General features: G+C 55.7%; 1 protein-coding gene across 4 annotated transcripts in view; it reads right to left on the reverse strand.

Moving 5' to 3' along the window:
- The window catches only part of PTPRU (protein tyrosine phosphatase receptor type U), a 56,754-nt gene that overhangs the window by 22,997 nt on the left and 15,301 nt on the right, over positions 1-18,456 (reverse strand). For all 4 annotated transcript variants that reach the window (XM_040086047.2, XM_040086050.2, XM_040086049.2 and 1 more), the window contains exons 2-14: positions 17,608-17,736; positions 11,897-12,168; positions 11,744-11,825; positions 10,988-11,103; positions 10,623-10,797; positions 9,418-9,711; positions 8,566-8,874; positions 5,092-5,201; positions 4,590-4,791; positions 3,679-3,781; positions 3,295-3,568; positions 1,507-1,543; positions 863-1,001 (exon numbers count right to left, since the gene is read on the reverse strand). In XM_040086047.2, the coding sequence (XP_039941981.1) occupies positions 863-1,001; positions 1,507-1,543; positions 3,295-3,568; positions 3,679-3,781; positions 4,590-4,791; positions 5,092-5,201; positions 8,566-8,874; positions 9,418-9,711; positions 10,623-10,797; positions 10,988-11,103; positions 11,744-11,825; positions 11,897-12,168; positions 17,608-17,736 (2,242 nt within the window). The remainder of the gene's footprint in view (positions 1-862; positions 1,002-1,506; positions 1,544-3,294; positions 3,569-3,678; positions 3,782-4,589; positions 4,792-5,091; positions 5,202-8,565; positions 8,875-9,417; positions 9,712-10,622; positions 10,798-10,987; positions 11,104-11,743; positions 11,826-11,896; positions 12,169-17,607; positions 17,737-18,456) is intronic.

Consider the following 18,456-nt stretch of genomic DNA (forward strand, 5'->3'; position numbering starts at 1 on the left):
CTGTTTTTCTCTCCCTCTGGCTGTTCACCTACTTTGCTCCATCCTCCCAAGCCCCGTGTTTAATTGCTGTCCTTTATCCCAGTTCTGAGAGCCGCCCCCCCCCCAGCCCAGCACTGCCTCGAGCCCTGCACGGAAGAAGCCACTTTTCCAGGGCATTGCATCCATGTGAAAAGCAGCAGCCGCTTCCTCAGTGCTCCCAGGGATGAGTGTCCCAAAAAGCCCTCACCGCCCTCCCTCTCACCCCCTGAGCTCCCCCAGCAAAAGCCCACCATGACTGCCACGGCCACATCCATGCTGGATGTGCTCATGCTGGCCTGGCCAAGGCAACAGGGAAGCCCAGAGGCAACATCTCAGTGTAGATTAAGCTGATTTTTGTAATTTTGGGCTGGGGGCGCAGGGCTGCACACCCTGGGGTCCTGTGGCTGCTGCTGGCAGGGAAGAGCTGGGCTCAGCACCGGTGCAGGGCTGGGGCACAGGCCAGAAGCGTTTCCAGCCGTGCAGGATCACCAAAGCAGCACAAAGCCAAGAAGCAGCAGGAAAAGAGGCAAAAGACCAAAAAATATGGGGAAGAGGGACAGTGGAACCAAGCTGCAGAGGGGAAAGGGACATCCCCAGAACTTCGCTGCTTGGTTCCCAGTGTCCCTTGCCATGCCTGGTGTCATGGAGCACAGCGGCTCTGTGTCCAGTGGGATGCACAGGCACACAGAGACACAGCTCGAGGGAGCATCTGGAGCCTGCCCAGCACAGCTGAATCCCCACCAGTGACCAGTTAGTGCTGGGGTGGTGGAGAAGCGCTGAGCAGGGAAGGAGGGAGGGAGGCAGGGAGGGATGAAGCACCAGCCAGCAGCCCAGGTGCCCTTACCCTTTCCGAATGGCGATGATGATGGCTCCCAGCAGGATAATCAGGACGATGAGCCCCCCAGCACAGATCCCCAGGATCAGGCCCATCTCCTCCGAGTGCTGTGACACCTCCAGGGGACGCTTGCTCTCTTTGCAGGCAGCTGCCAGGGGACAAGGACAGGCAGGAGGGGTGGGTGCACAAGGGTACTGTGAGCACCCACCACACTCTGCTCCAGGGGGATTGGCAGCATCAGACATGAAAACACTGGGATTCATCCCATGGGATGCTTATTTCACCACGAACACACATAATTCCACCAAGATGCTACAGGGCTCTGCAGTGCCACACTATGACTGTAGACAAGTCCCTCTTCCTAATTCCAAGGGCTGAGACAGTCCCTTTGTGCACCTTTCATCACACTCCACATAAGATCATCCATCTCTGGATTCAGCATCCAGCACCACCACAGTAACAGCATTAAGAATGAAAATTCAATCAAGGGAAAAACCCCACATGCCAAAGAGAGTGGGAAACAAAAGAGTGTGGGGTGGGGCTGGAATAACCCATCACACACTGGTCCCAACCCACCAGCATGGCCCTGACTGCCAGAGCAGCTGTAGGGCCAAAGCCACAGCCTCGGGGGCTCAGGGGAAGGGAGGGCTCACCTTTGCGAGCGATCCGGACACAGTTCAGCCGCGTTTCCTACAGAGGTAAAAAGGGGGGTCAGTGCTGGATGAGCATCCCAGCAGCTCTGCTCCCCACTCCTGCCCAAGCGAGACTGGGTGGGCACAGAGCTGCTCCACTCGTGCTTCAGCCCCCAAACTGAGGGAGCCTGCAGGTGATTTGTGCCGTAGAGCCCAAAGAGCTCCTGGAGACCCCACAGCCCAAGAGATGTCGCTGAATGATCTGTCCTCAGCTTTCCTAGGTTTAGCCAGAGCCACTGCTACTGGCACAGAGGGGATGGCAAAGCTCAAGAGCATGGGAGGACTCAGCAGATGCAGCCAAGTCATATGTCACCAATCTGCCACCAGCTACAGCTAAAATTCCCAAGCTGTCACGGAGAGCTTCATGGGTTTGTCTTCCATCAGTCAGTTTCAAGCCCCAGTCCTGGTGCTCTGCACCTGCTGCCAAGGTTGCCATGACGTTCCAGCTCAAGTCTCCAACAGTCTTAACATTTGCAATTTAGGGATGGGTTCAGATAAAATATTCCAGTTTTCCACGCATCCAACTTCTGTTGCAAAATAAAAAGCACCATTTGGCAGTATCTTCTCCAAGCACCCTCCAGTCTCTCTGGACACCAGGCACCAATGCTGCTCCATCCACCCTCGGCCCAAGACCTGCCCATGCCACATGCCCAGGCCAGGGGCAGCTACAGCACTGCTCCCTCTGGGATCTCCAGCTTTTCCTCCTCCTGCTTCTTGCTTCATCTGGCACAAAAACCATGAAAAACCCCAGCTACGATGCAGCGTTTTTCCAACATCTGATGGCAGCTGGGATAAATCCATTGCCTCCCAGCAGGAAAGATGTAACACAGCATCAGCCACCGATTATTATCCAGCGGTGCCAAGCGAGCCAGAGCCAGGATCCTCCCTGTCCCTTTCGGCTCAAATTACAACTCAGCGAGGTGCGAACGACCCGGAGCAAAGAAAAGGACTCCACTTTCCAGCAGGACAGAGATGGGCAGGATGAGGATGCCCCCGCGGGTGGAACAGCAGCTGCGGAGCAGGCGATGCCGAGAAGGGTCCCCAGAGGCTCCGGGGGGTCCTGCCGGTGACTTGGAGGGATCAGGCCAGGGGATGCAGCTCCGCAGAGGGAACTGGCAGCAGCACAGAGGGAAGGGCAGCCAGGGAGCTCCCAGCAGTTCTCCGGAGCTGGGACTGGCCAACCTGCCAGCACCGGGTTCCAGCAAGGACACACAGCTCTGGCTGCCCAAACAGACCTTCTCCAAGCCAGGAACAGCCCCAGGAATGGGGTCTCCCCTGCACTGATGCTTCTTGGTGTCCTGGCCAGAACTGCAGCGGGTGGGGGAAATTAGGCTCCTCCACCCCCAGCATCACCACAGAGACGAGGACAGGCCACCAAGTAACCTCCCAGGGTAAGGGGAAACTGAGGCATGAGCAGTTTTACCCAGGGCAAAGCATCAACCAGTGGTGTAATGTGAATTATTGCAAATAAAGAAAAGAACCTCTCCAGGGAGCTGAGAGAGGACCCCTGGGTGTGCACAAGGGAGGTTACCAGGTGGTAACCACCCAGGGATGCTGGAACAGGACACCCACCCATCATCTCAACATGCCATAAGGGTGGCCTGGAGCACTAACTGCCCCCCAGCAGGACATCAAGTGTGAACCCAGAGGGTGACCTAAAAGTAGTCCCATTTTTACCAATCCTCAGACCCCAGGCCTGCCTTTACCTGGTCCAACCCCTGGCTGGAGCAGGGGGCCAGGGCTACTCACCCCTTTGAGGTTGCTCATGGCCTGGAAGTAGATGAGATAGGCCTTCTTGGGCTCCAGGGGTGGGTTCCAGTAGCCGCTGTAGGTCTGGTTGTCCCCCACGGTGAAGGGCTTGGCCTCGGTGAGGCTGCTGGCAGGCAGCTCTGCCCCGAAGTAGTGCACGGAGCCGCGGGACACGGCATCGTCGAAGGTGAGCGGCACTGGGAAGCACTCCTGCCCCCCCAGCTCCCGCTTCAGCTTCTTGGGCCGGTCCTCCTCCACAATCACCTGATAGGTGCTGGGGAGAGCCAGACACAGGTCAGCTTTGAGATGAACGGTCGTGCCCTTCCTTGGGCCTCGCTGTGCCAGCCCGTTTTGGGGTCTCACCCTCCCGCAGCCCCGACCTACCTGATGGGAGCCCCTCTGCCCTGCGCCGGCCGCAGCAGTACCGTGATGGTGCTCTCCGACTCGCTCAGCGGAGATGGCATGTCCCCATAGTCAAAGGTGGGAGCTGCAACAGGAGATGGGGTGAGTCCCGGGGCTCCCCTGGGTAAGGGGAAACTGAGGCATGAGCAGTTTTGCCCAGGGCAAAGCATCAACCGGTGGTGTAATGTGAATTATCGCAAATAAAGAAAAGAACCTCTCCAGGGAGTTGAGAGAGGACCCCTGGGTGTGCACAAGGGAGGTTACCAACACCAGTCTGGCAGAGGGGAAGAAACCAAGAGTGGGATCCAACCCTGGCAGGACCCGGATGCGCCAGTCTTGAGATGTGCCCAAGAACAACACCACCCAGAATCATTGGCACAGTGTGAGCTTCCCCCGCCACAGGGCAGAAGCACACCTGAGCCAGCCCAGCCGCACCCCCAGACCAAGGTGGGGGACCCCCCTCATGCCTGGCATAGCCCTGTGATCCCCAAACCAACTCTGGCAGCCACTGGGATCCAGCTAGAGCTGCTTTGTTCCAGTGCCCCCATTCATGCTCAGCCCATTTGCTGCAGTTAATACAGTGCCATGGACATGACCAAAGAGTCTGAGTACTGCACGGCTTATTAACAAAGGCAGATTAATTCCTCGCTCTGAGAGCTCAGACAGCAGCACTGGGCTGGCCAGACTCCCCAGACAGGGACCCACCAGTCTGGGCACTGCCTGGGGGCTCACAGCACAGCTGCCACCACCAGGAGCATCTTTCTATGGCAGCATCCAGCCATCAAAACACTCCCAGTCACCAAAACTACGGCAGTGAGCCAGAGGCTTCACCACCCTAGGACACCTGAGTGGAGGACAAGCCCCAGCAGCAGGAATGGAGTTGGGGCACCTACCAGAGATGTTGGTGGTGATCTCGGTGAGTGCCGTCTGGCCAAAGCCCTTGCCAGTGCGGGCCCGCACCGAGAACAGGTAGGTGGTGCCGGGGTGGAGGTTGGAGAACACGTGGTAGGTCTCGTTACGCAGCTTGGACACGGTGCGCCGCGGGCCCGGCACGTTCACCGCAGGGTCTGAGGACTCAATGCTCTGGTAGCTGATCTGCGGGGACAGGGCACAGCATCACCCATAGGGGAGGGGACAGAGCCCGGATTTGGGGAGAGAAGGGATTAAAGTGATTAATTCGGAGTGGGGGACAGTCATGCGGCAGCCTGGAAGCAGCCAGGGACTTTTTGAGGTGAAACAAAAGCAGAGGTTCACTGGAAAAGCCAAAGGGCTCAGGGGTAGCAGCAGCTGCCTCTAATCCCCATGGCCAACAGCAGAGGTTGTTCCAGATCCCTCCAACACACCCCTCAACGGGACCCTCCCACATCCCCCAGGTGCCGCACTGCCAGGACGTACCTCATACTGCGTGATGAGGCCATTGGGCTCCACTGGTTCCTCCCACTTCAGGAATATCATGTCCTCCAGCGGGGTGAAGGTGAGGGACTCAGAGGCGATGCCGCCAGGCACTAGGGAAGGAGAGGAGATGTGCTTGGATGCAGCTGGAAACCAGGCTGTAAGGAGAAATCCTCCAGGAAACCTCTCTGGGTGGCTGTGGCAGCTGTGCCCAGTGATCAAGCCACCACCCTCCTCCCTTTGCCGTGTCATCTGTCTCCAGCACATGCCACCAGGCAGGGCTGGTGGCTCCCCAAGGAGACACCCAAGGCATTGATGCTCCTGGACCCACTTTGCCATGGGAGGGAAAAGTCCCCACAGCAGCACAAACCCCACAAGTACTGCTTCCAGCACCTCAGCCCAGGCTCCGGCACAGGTGGCCGAGTTTTCCCAGCATGACGAAAAGAAATAAATTCCCTTTTCTGCCCTGGAGTCATTAGCATCCTGTGGAGACAGTGCCAGAGAGCAGCAACATCCTCACATGCAGACGGGCTCGACATTGCCCGGCCTCCCCTCTAATTAACAGTGCCACAATAATAACTGTAATCACTGACGGCAATCAGCGGCGCCAGGATCAATATCCGCTCCTCTATGATGGATTTCTCCACCCGAGGCGGTCAGCAAGGAAAGGCAAGGAGATGGCTTGGGAATGCACCGGCAGCATCCCCCACTCCCAAACCTCGCAGGGGACAGAGCTCCTCTCTCTGATTGGCTTTTTTCACAGCTTTTGTTCGGGTGTAATTACGGACCGGGAGAAAGGGATCACTTCCCGCACTTCCCACCGTGCAAACGCGCCGTTTCCACCTGATTTACAAGTTAATTTAATCAGAGGCACTGTGTCCTACACGTGTACACAAGGCACTTATTAAATTCGGGAAGAATTACAGAAACCTGTAGGGCAGCAAAGTGTGTACCTACAGAGACTGGTTTTTAACATACAGAACCTACACCATATATAATTATGTGCTATTTTCTATTATTATATATTGCCTGCATTATATAGACAATTACAGCTTATTTTCTGTTATTGTATGTTGTATCATTGTTATTGTCTATAGGTTAATTTATATATTATCTTAATATTATAATACCTATATATTCACGTATGTAAGTACAGGTATCGTGCTTCCACCTCAGGATGAGAGAAGCAGAGGATGCACACAACAACTCCCAGGTGTGCACATGCCCCTCTGCTACACATATTTGCACACACATATTTATGGAATTATATACATTTATCCTGGCTTGCATCACATGCACCCTTGCCTGCATGGGGAGAACTGGCTTCCTGCAGCACCATCACACTGCAGGGATATTTCCACAGGTCCCTGGGATTGAGTTTCATCATTTCATGCACACACAGAATGAAGTCTCTAGCTGTGGGTCACCTGGATTCATAGGAGGCACCAAAACACCAGCTCGACAACCTATGGATGCAGCACAGTTTCCTCAGTGTCCTGCCCACACACCCAGCACAGCTTTGCCCAGGATTCAAGAGGGATGCTGTAAACAACAGCCTTGGCTGGGCCCAGTACTTGGGTTTTCCAGCCCAAAACCAGGGTTTACCACTCAGGATGGGGACTTGCATCTTTGCAGCCCACCAACAGCAGCCCCAAGGGATGCTGCTGCAAAAACTGGCCTCGTGCCAAAATAAACCACAATTAAGGATCTTATCATTAATGAGCCTTTGGCACCTTGGTTTACTTGCATGGGCAGCTGCTCATCCTGCAGTTCTAGGAGCTCAAACCCCCATCATCCTCCCAGGCAGGCTGGGCCAGGCACTTGAGGAGTATCTGCCACATATCCACAGGAGCACGTCCATAAATCCATCTCCATGAGACCAAACGTATACACAGCCTCAAGTTCAATCCAAGGGGGAAGCCACCAGCTCCAGTTAATTGAGGCACGGGAAAAGCAGCTGGAGTGATTATAGTATAGCAAAAAGACATCTGGAGCTCCTGTATTAATATTCCATAAGCAAACAACTGGAGCAGTCACAGCCCAGTGAGAACAACTGGAGTAATTATAGCTGGAAAATAAACCACTGGCAGGGTGGAGCTGGGTGCCCCTGCTGGGGCAGGCTCAGGGCTGGGGATGTGGAAAGTGCTGGTGTGCAGAAGAAGGTGCTGGATTTAGGCTTTGAAGATGAAAAAGGACCTGGAGACACTTTCAGCTCTACTCCAGCTCTTCAGGTTTTGCTTTCCAGCCTGGGAGATAGGAGTGAGCATTGCACACATAACAGCAAGTCCTGTGTAGCAGAATTCTGTGGCAGGCTTCTCCTCAGGGGTCCTTCAGGGCTCTGGAGCCAGATCAGTCCTTTGCAATTACCAGTTCCTTCACTTTAATTGCTGATTCTTGATGCTAAAAAGTGCTTTGGAGATTAATTTCGTTCTTGCTTAACAGATGACTCCGTGAGAGCCAGGGATGCTGCAGCCACACTCAGCCCACAGCAGTTGGAGGCGGGAGAGACCAGCCCTGGATGTGGCCTGTCACTGATGGGTGGCACTGGACACACAGAGCCAGCTCTGTCCTGTAGCTCCTGCCATATCCACTGGATCTCCAGAGCCCAGAGTGACACAGGCACTGCTGATGGCAAGCTGCAGTCAGGGTGAGGGGCAGGTGAGGCCACACCTGGGAGACCTCTCCAGCAGCCTCAGCATGAGCAGATCCTCAGGAAGGGCTTGACAGAGTAAGAGATTCCAAGACCAAGAAGTCTTGGAGCAATGCTGGAGTGTCCATCAAGGATGTCCTCCCACTCAGGTGACAGGGAACCCAGAAGAGGGCAGGAAACAGGAGCAAAGCTGCTGCCAGAAACTGGGGCCTTATCACTGCAGAACTCTGTGCACAAACTCGAACCCACTGAGAGCAAACTTCACTGGGGAAGAGCACCAGGGGAGCCAAGAAAAGCTGCACCTGCCCTGGTGAACAGCACTTCCTTTAGAAATGCAGCAGTGCTAAATCCATCAGCAACCAAGCAGATAAAAGATGCTACCTGAGTGCAAAGCATTAATTGTTTTAATTGCTGTTATTATGGCCGCTGGGCTTTGGTTCCCAATAACGGGTGAGTGAGGACAACTCAGGCTGAGAGAAGCTGAGTATGAGCCAACTCTCACACCCTCCATTGGACCAGCCATGGGTAAAATTCCACTCCAAGGGCGAGGGCAGCATGTCCACAGTGACATCCCCATCCCCTGAGCCTCCCAGGCCCCCAGGCATCGTTTCCCTTCCCCAAACACCATCACTGTCCCTTTCTCACCCCCTGTAGCACAGCTCTGGGGCTGCAAAATCCTTTTCGCTTCCCTGTTGGCTCAGGAGATATTCCCACATGCCCATGGGCCAGGAGCCAGGGATGCCCACATGCCACAGGAAACGCCCCAGCAGCTCACCAGCTACAGAGTTCCAATTTTGGGGAGGACGCACCTCCCCGAGCAGACTCACCATCCTCATCTGTCTGGAATATCACCTCCTTGCCCTCCTTGCGCCCCTCAGGGTTGGAGAGGATGAGCTTGACGTGGATGTTTTTGTAGGGCAGCAGGTTTTTGATGGTGTAGCGGTGGGCATTCCGCTCCATCTTCACACACTCCTGGAAGGTCTGGTTGTGGCCGCTGCCCACGAAGTAGCGGTAGCACAGGGACATGGTGTACGTGTGGCAGCGGGTCAGGTTGTAGCCCAGCGGCTCCCACTGCAACGTCAGCTGCCTGGACTGGATCTCAGAGAAAGCCAGGCCTTTGGGGGCTCGCATGGGCTCTGTGGGGAACGAGAGATGAGGAGAGGTGAGCGAGGAGGCAAACATCCCATGGATTTATGTGTCTTATCAGGGTAAACCCTTCTACAGCATAGGAACAAAAGGGACGAGTGCAGAGAGCAACCCCAACTGCAAAATGGGAACCAGCCCCGGCACAGGATGCTGCTGCCCTGCAGACGCTGGGGACATCTCTCAGCCACCAACCCTGCAGGGACAGCAGCCCCCACAGGTTCATCCTTCCCTGTGGAGGTGAAGCAGGATACCAGCCCCACAAGCAGCCCCAGACACCCAGAGAAAGGTGCCTGTGCCACAGGAGCCCTCGTGGAGTCATCAAGCCCAAGTGAGGCTCTTGAGACAAGAGGGACCAAGTGCCATCAGTGGGAGGGAGTTTAATCAGCTCTAATTGGAATGAATGGAGAAGTTAATGAGGGGATGGCTCTGCCAACAGCACATACAGACAAACACAGGTGGCCTTGGGTTAGCTCCTCTCCTCACCACAGGAAGGGGGGCTCGGCGTGCCAGGAGAGCTCTCCCATGGGACCCACCTGCGCACTTGGTGCGGCTGATGAGGGGCGGCCCCGGTTTGCCGGTGCCCCCCTCGCCGGGCCGGGTGAGCAGGACGCTGATCTCGTACTCTGTGTCAGGGTCCAGGTGCCAGAGCTTGTAGGTCTGCATGTTGACAGCGTGGACCTCTGACCAGGGCCCCGAGGTCATGCGGTACTCGATCTCCTTGCGCACGATGGGGCCGTCGCCGATGATGGAGTTGGTGTTGAGCTGGATGATGAGGTAGGTGGAGCCGGCCCGGAGCAGCTGGGGGGGGGCGATAGGGGTGGGGGGCTCTGGAAGAGAGTGCAGAAGGGGCAGGTGGAACATCCCCAGAGCCAGGCCACTGCTGGCACAAGCACAGGTACCACGGTTTCATTTTCTTGTTTACAGGCTGCGGTCAACGCATTTCCAGTGTCTCTTCCCACAGCAACCCACCATACTCAGGCTGGAGAAAAGAACCTTTGGAGTGACCTAACTGTGGCCTTCCAGTATCTGAAGGGCCTACAAAAGAGATGGAGAGGGACTTTTTCCAAGAGCATGTAGTGACAGAACAAGGGGGAATAGCTTCACACTGAGAGTATGTTTAGATTAGGTATCAGGAAAGGGTGATTCCCTGTGAGGGTGGGGAGGCCCTGGCACAGGTTGCCCAGAAAAGCTGTGGCTGGAAGTGGCCAAGGCCAGGCTGGAGAGGGCTCTGAGCAACCTGGTCTAGTGGAAGGTGTCCCTGCCCATGGCATGAGTTTTAAGGTCCCTTTAAGGTCCCATCCAACCCAAACCATTCTGGGATTTGTACTGCAGAGCACAGAACAAACTCAGATTGCCAGCCAGAGGACCTGGGAGTTACCCAAGTAGAGGAAGGCACCACCCAGTCTTTAAACTTCAGTCTGTGCCCTCCATCACTTTCAGAAGGCTTTTACAGCTGCAACAGGATTTCATCTGATCAAACCTTAATTATCTTTATAAGTCACACAGCCCAGCGTGGTGCTGCACAGTTTCACCATAATTAATTAATTCCCACCTACTGCAATCAAAAATAAATTATCTAAGGCCACCAGGAAAGGGAGTTTCTGGTTTTATGCCGTACAGTCCACATTTAGCAACTTGCCCACAGTGAGAAACTTCAATCCCAGCATCCCGGGCATCCCACACAGCGGAGCAGGAGCGGCCCATCCATGACCAGAGCAGGCAAGGGCAGCTCACCCACCTTTGACGATGAGCTCAGCGAAGTTGGAAACGCCGGCGCCGCGCGCGGACTGGGTGACGCAGCGGTACAGGTCCTGCTCCGCCTTGGACACCGCATCCAGCTGGAACGTGGCCAGGAAGCGCCGGTGGCTGATGTGCTTCACTGAGGCAGCCGGGACCAGTTCACCACTCTGCCTCTGCCCAAGGGACACGCACGGTGTCACGAGGGGCACCGCGCCACCTCCAGAGCCACCAGGGGTGTCCCCAAAGATGTCTGCTTAAAAGCAGGGGGGTGGCCCCTTTCCTGCTGTGTCCAGCAGGGTTTTCTCCCGCAGGAAAGCTGTGTGTGGGGCTGGCTGCGGCAGTCTCACCACCGCCATTCCTCACCTGCATGAGGAAGCGCTCAGCCTCGGCAGCCTTGCCAGCTGCCACACACTGGAAGGTGGCGTTTTGTCCCGCATTCACCTCCACGTCACCAAGGCGGGAGAAATGGGGCGCTTTCGCTGCCGAGGGACAAAGCGAGAGGTGAGGAAGGACCTCAGCTCCAAGGAGACCCACTGCTGCAAAAAATCCCCCCACACCCATAAACCCATCCAGGATGTTGGAGTTGAGCCGAGCTCTGGACAGGCCCAGTGCCTGGCTCCAAGTGAGGCGTGTGTTCCTGTCCCCACAGAAGGAGCCAGTGTCCCAGGGAGGGATGAGCCTTCCTCTCCAGCACACAGCAGTGCTGGTGTCAGATGCACAGTATGGGAATGATAGAGGGGGCAGCCTAGAAGAAATAGGGGGTGACCCCAAGAGTCTATGTGCTGGGATTGTCTAGGATTTTGGGTCCCCACTAGCCCAGCTGGGGACACTCCGGCCTTGTGTTCAGGCTGTGCTTTTCCAAGATTTTAGAAAAACTAAAGCAGTGTTGAGGCTGGTGGGGATAGGGATGGAGATGCAAAAAAGGAGCCTCAGAGGTGCCCAGGAGATGGAGCTCCACCAGCCCAGGTAACATCAGGACACCCCAATGCCACCAGGCTGCACCTGGCATTAGGCCCTCTACTCTCCCCAGGACCATCCCAACGGACACCAGCTCCAAGCCCTGCTGCCCAGCCCAGCCCAGCAGCATCCCCCGCTCAGCTCCCATCCCACGGCACTCACAGCATGGATAATTCAGGAGCAAAATGTCATCCAGGCCCAGGTACCCCCTGCGCTCGCTGGAAACCACCGCCTCGAAGAGCACCTGCGGCACCAAACAGGGGTCACCCGTGGCCGTGGTCCAGGCTGGGGTGAGGGGGGGCTGCTGGGCCTCACCTGATACTCGCTGGGCCAGAAGAGGCTGACTGCCAGCTCTGCCTGGTGCCACTGGCGGCCGTGCGAGCCGGACGCGTTCCACACGGCGCTGCCCACCAGGCCCCCGGTGACCCGCACGTAGGCGCTGAGGGTGCCGGGGCTGTGGCCGTCCCGGCTGAACATGAAGTAGCTGAACTGGAGACAGTGGGTGTCATTCTCACTCAGGGCCTGGAAGAGCAGGTGAGCTTTCTGGCCTGGGGTGTGCTGAGAGGAGTTCACCATCAGGTAGGAGCCTGTGGCGGGGGGGAGAAGCGGGAGAGACTGGAGTAACTATGAGAATGGTGAAGGGTCTGGAGGGGCCATAGGGGGGTGGCTGAGGGCTCTTGGAGTGTGCAGCTGGAGCAGAGCACGCTGAGGGCAGAGCTCAGGGATCTGCAGCTCCTCCCAAGGGGCAGCTCCCAGCTCTGCTCTGGGACAGGGACAGCAGCCAGGGCACGGCTGGAGCTGGGCCAGGGCAGGCTCAGGCTGCAGAGCAGGGAAAGGTTCTTCCCCCAGAGGTGCTGGCACTGCCCAGGCTCCCCAGGGAATGGGCACGGCCCCGAGGCTGCCAGAGCTCCAGGAGCCTTGGGACAGCGCTCCAGGGATGCACAGGCTGGGGTTTTTGGGGGCTCTGGGCAGGGACAGGAACAGGGGTTGGACTCAGTGATCCCTACAGGTCCCTCCCAACTAAGGAGACTCTGATTCTAATCTCCCTGTTCCACCTCTCCTGAGCTTTGCCAGCAGGGATAGAGAAGGTGGAGGATGTGGGACCACAAAGATGCCCATGTCCCCCAGGGCACTGGTCCATGACAGCCCATGAGGATGTGCAGGACAGAAGGGACCTGGGATGGAGTCAGGCAGATGCCTTTTGGGCAGCAGCAGGACACTGCAGTGGGACCTGGCTGCTGGATGAGGAAGGGAGGATCAGAGCTGCTGTCTCCCCCGGGCACCAGGGACAGGAAAGGCTCTGATGTCACCCTCCCTTAACTCTCACAGCTTTGGCTGCATCAATCCCCCTCGCCAGCGGGGCCCCAGCTGTTTAACTCCATTCCAGCTCCTTGTATCATTTACCACACAGTTGTCACCACATTTAAACTGTGCTCAGCAGGTACTCGCAGGGGGAAAAACCTCATTGGCTTAACGAGCAGCAACAGCGTCCTAACTCTCAGGGATGCCTGGGATGTCATTCCCAGAGCTGTCTCACCACCAGCAGCTGTTGGGATCCCACCTCCCACTACCCAACGTCACCAAGCAGCAAAACCAAGAGCCCCAGCACGGCCTTGAAGCCATACTTATAGGGCAGGCAGGATGACAATCCCAAAGGGGATCCCAAAGGCGGCATTCCTGTTCCTGTCCTGCATGCTCCAACCCAGGCAGTCTGGAGGCAGGAGGGGGATGCAGGAATTCCAGCCCTTCATGGCAGCTCCTAGAGCTGTCCATCACAGCCGTGGGGCTGGCATACAGGATGGATGGGATACAGGATGGATGGGAAGCTGCCCCATCAAATCCTCCCCCTCACCAAAGGCAAGGGGATTATTAATCTCCATTTTAATACCAGCAGAAGCTGTAAGTAACAAAGCTGGGCCATTTATTCAAGCCTACCATTGTTTTCCTGACAGTCAGTGCTTTGTTATTAATTAATTCTAAACTCAGGCGCTTTCCTCCCATCGACTCCCACTGAGCAGCTCCAAGAAAAGCCTAAGGAAGGTGAAGGGGAATTGAAGGGGGCACCCATCCATCTCCCCACAACACTTGGGATTGCAGGGAGCACCCATCCATGCCCATGCAGCATTTGGGGTCACAGGGGGCACCTATCTACTGCCCCAGAGTTTGAGACCTGCACCTGCAGGGACCCCAAAACACCCTGGGGGTCACAGCACCAGTTGGGGAGACACAGTGTCAGCACTACATGCATCTCCCAGTGCATCCTTCAGGGATGGGAGATGGAGCATGGGTAAGAAATCCCTTAAAGGGAAATTTTCACCACAGCGCTGACCCGTGTGGCTGCCTGGCACTGCCAGGCCCTTGGGGTGGCTATTCAGGGTGAAATAAAATGATAACAATTTATTTCCTCCGAGTCCAGCACAGCTCGTTTCACCCACTGAGGGGAAGCCGCTATGTCCATGCTCCTTTTTTCCTCCTCTCATTTCCCCCAGCAAAATTACTTCTGCTCTAATGAGATCAGCCCCCATTTGGTCCAGGCAACAGCAGAGTGGAAAAAGAGACCATTGACCCACCCCATGCCAGGGGACATCTCCCAAAAGCCACCTCATTAATGAATGGGCTCTCGTTAACAAACACAGGCCCTTCCCCTGCCCTCCCTTTACAAACAAAAAGCCACAGGACCAAAATAAAGAGGCCAAGACTAAAATTAAACCACTCATGAGTTATTTTAAAAGACAGAGAATGCCCATAAGGTACCTGGCAGCAGGGATGCACCTGAGCATCCCTCATTGGGCAGGGCTTCCCACACACACTATTTTCCTCTCGTAATTTTCTTCCTGGTGTTGCAGCATTGGAAAACGCAGGTTCCAACCCCTCGCTTTTGTGTTATTTTTATCCTCCTCTGCTGTAAATATCTGTCATTAGCCTGAAGCCCAAGGTGTGGGTTGGGTTTCTTTTACAAATGTAAGAGAAGCAGAGGTACTTCAAACTGCCAGAGAGCAGGGTCACATGGGACATTTGGAAGGGACTGCTCCCTGTGAGGGTGGGGAGAGCCTGCACAGGGAGCCCCGAGAAGCCGTGGCTGCCCCACCCCTGAGGTGCTCAGGGCCCCTTGAAGCCCTGCTTGCCCACAGGGAAGGGGCAGCTCTTCCCATTGTACTGCCCATCCCAAGGGTCCTGCCTGTCACTGCATGTCTCAGGAAAAACCCAAACAGCCCTGCAAGAAGAGGAGGGAAGAACCCACGCTCCCCACTTCCCTGTCTCGACGAGTTTTTCCTCCTACAAAATCACCGAGAGACAAAAATAAATAAAGAAAACCTTCCAACAGCTATGAGAAGGCAGGGAAGGCAGGCGGGGTGACACGGAGAGGGCAGCACTGCCAGACAAGAGGTGCCAGGGGACCAGGTCTGAGCACTGCAGCATCTGTCTCCAGGAAATCCCACTGGAAGACAAAGCTGACTTCTGCCAGATCCTTCTCCGTGTCAGAGCCGGCACAGGAATCAGGGAATCACTCCCCACTTCTGTGCTAAGCATCTCCCAAAGCAGCCCCAGCACCAAGGGCTGATCTCCCACCACCACGGGGTCCTTGGACACACTGCAGCAACTCCCATGGGAGCAATCAGGCTTTGCTGTTCAAGGGTTTTATGGATGTGCAGCAGGAGCTGATTGGGAAGTGGTGCTGGAGCTGAGAGCTGAAGGAGTAATTCCTTGGATGGGATGGGAAGACATCAGAGCTCTTCAGAGTGGGGACAACAGCTCAGTCGCCCCCAGCACAGGGACACAGCAACTCCATGCAGCAAGAAGCTCCAGTGCTCAGAGGGTTTCCTAATGTCAGTGAGTTTGGAAGGAAAATCTAGGAAAAAGCATGTTTGAGGAACAAACCCACCCAAAAATATGTTGTTTTAGTATTTTGAGTGAGGGACCTTAGAGCCCCTTTAAGTGCCAAAAGAGACCCCAGGAAAGCTGCAGAGGGACTGGGGACAAGGCCTGGAGGGACGGGACACAGGGAACGGCTTCCAGTGCCAGAGGCCAGCACTGGATGGGAGATTGGGAAGGAATTGTTCCCTGGGAGGGTGGGGAGGCCCTGGCACAGGGTGCCCAGAGAAGCTGTGGCTGCCTCTGAATCTCTGGGAGTGTCCAAGGCCAGGCTGGATGGGGCTTGCAGCACCCTGGGACAGCAGAAGGTGTCCCTGCCTGTGGCAGGGAATGGAACTGGAGGAGTTTTAAGGTCCTTTCCAACCCAAGCCAGTCTGGGATTGCAGGCTCACACCTGCCTTACCCAACTCCCTGCAGCTGCTCCTTTAAAAAAGAAACAATAAAGAGATGAGGGAAAAAAAAAAAATAAACCACGACTGCAACGTGGGAGAGACGCATCCGTCATCTTTAGGTGAAAGACAGACAAGTCAAGAGAAGGGATGTTTGGTCCAAACCAAACAAGAAAGCAAGAGGAGAGTGGGATGGAAAGGTAGCAGCAGGTGGCCAGCAGCCAGCACCTGCTCCAATAAATCCTACACTCCTTGAAACTGGCTGATGTCCAATAAAAACTCATTTTAATCGGAGACCACGAGACTCCTTTGGGAAGTGCTCCCTGGAGAGGCCCTGGCACTGTGAAATCCCTTTGATCCCCTGAGCTGCTGCAAGGACCGAGGGGGTGATGGGGCTGCAGGAGCCTCATGCACAGCTCACCACCCAAAACGGGGTAAAACCACCTAAGGTGGTGCAGGGGCCCTGCACACCCCTGGTGCCACAAGAACATGAGCAAACAGCATCTATGTGTTCTCAGGGGAGCTACAGGGAGAAGCGTGCTCTTCCCAGGGTGACACCGCAACGTTCACACCACCCAGCCTGAGATGTCACACGCACTTCCCCATCAGTCCTGCAGTTTATTCCTTAAACCCTCTGCCTTCCTTTAAGGCCCCATCTCCGGCTGACCCACGTTTATTTCCCCAAGCAGGGAGAGAAGCCCCATTCCACCCAAACCTCCAGACCTCTGCAAGCCCTCAGGCTTTAAACTCGGGGAGTTCCCCGCAGATTTGAAATTACAGCTGAATATTGGGCAGAAAACTCAATTAATCACAGGCTTCAGACTCTCCATTACGAGCCACCTCAACCCCCAGCTCCGCTTTCCCCAGGAAATGCCCGCTGGACACACACCAATTAGGAGAGCTCAGTTTAAAGCTAATACTTGGAAAAATCATCAAGGGAGGAACAAGGATCTGTCAGCAGAACCCTGAGGTTTGTTTGCCCTCACCCAGCACACAGGACAGGGCAGGATGGAAGGAAAAGGTGATGGGGAAAGATAATGGCAGAGAAGAGTTAGCGAAGGGGAAAAGCCAAATCAAGCCCCGGCATGAACAAGGGGCAAGATAAACAGCTGAGGGCAGGTTGATGGAACAGTAAGGAGTCTCCTATAAAGCAGATTTTATTTTAATGAACAGAAAAGGTTATTTTTACTGATGAGCTCCTGTCTTTCTGCTCACCCTCAGTACAGGACTTGGCCTTCAGGATCAGGCAGGAGCCAGCAGTCCCAAAAACAAGGAGCATCCCAAGTCCAGTGAACCTCACTGAGCAAATGTGTTCAGGGACGACTCAAGGGGGTCACAGCACGACAGACTTCAGAGCAGGGAGCGAGCAAAGCCCCCAAATGCAGCTGGGCACGGTGCCCACACCATCCTCATGGAGAGGGGGCTCCTCACAGCTGCCTGGCAGCTCTGCTCCCCCAGCCTGGCCACCAGAGAGGACATGGACCCAGAAAATAACAAAAAACAGCTCAAAACCAGTGAGATTTTTTTAAATAGTCCGTTTTCATTTTCTCCCTTACCGTTCCCAGGACTTTGGAGATGCCTCCAACTCACAAGCCCTTCCCCACACTTAAAGCCAGAAACGTGGATTTTTTCCCATTTCCCACACAACTAGGGGGAAGCTAAGCCTAAAACACCGCATGAATTAAACCAGGAGGAGCCACATAGTCCAGCCCTGGGGTACAGGCCACAGAGGCGGGGTAGGGACAGAGGCTCCCAGGGACTCACCGTGAGGCAGGTCAGGCGTCAGGTGAGGCATCAGATAACTGCGGATGAGCTCCCAGTCGAAGTCATCATCCTCACCCTGGCTGTACTCGCACTGGTTGGGGTCACTGTCCTCTTCGAAGGTGCAGCCAGCTGTGGGGACAGACCCATCAGCCCCTGAGACCCCAGAGTTGCTGCTCCCTCCCCAAAGGCCCACCAGGACAGTGACAGCCCTGGAATGCTGGGGGACCCCAGGCATTCCCCAAGGGCACCGTGAGCAGGGGGCTGATCCTGGATGCTGCCAGGGCCCCACAGCTCCTGAGCAGCTCCACCAGAGACACGAGCTGGCAGGTCTCAGGTGCCAGGGAGGCCCCAGGATGCAGCTCCCAGCTTCGCTTCTCGAAACACAAGAAACAGCACTTGGCTGCAGTGGCCACCCAAAATTCCTTTGACCCCAACTTTCCACCTGCGGATTGGGCTCTTGGGGGTGGTCTCTCCATGGCCTGATGAATGTGGCAGTTCTGAGCCAGGACCTCCAAGCCCAATGAACACAGCCCTGAGCCCCGCCTTGGCACTGCTGAGGCTTTGTGGCAGTCATATTTTATTACAGATTTATCTCCTGGGGTCTGAGGGTGTTTACACAGCACCTCCCTGGTCCACAGCATGCTCAACTGAGCACGGAGAAGTGGAGCAAATGCCAAAAGGCCACTTGTTCTCATGGGAGGTGACAGAGAGAGCATCCAGCCCCCTCCCATCATCCCACATTCCAGTCCTCCCCCATTTTCCAGCTCCCCCATCACCCCACATCCATCCAACCCTGGAGCTCGGGCTGGCTTTGCCGTGGGGCCGCTGGGGGCTGCTCGGTTCACACTG

The sequence above is a fragment of the Hirundo rustica genome, chromosome 25 (assembly GCF_015227805.2).
Source record: "Hirundo rustica isolate bHirRus1 chromosome 25, bHirRus1.pri.v3, whole genome shotgun sequence".
In the NCBI taxonomy this organism is placed as follows: Eukaryota; Metazoa; Chordata; class Aves; order Passeriformes; family Hirundinidae; genus Hirundo; species Hirundo rustica.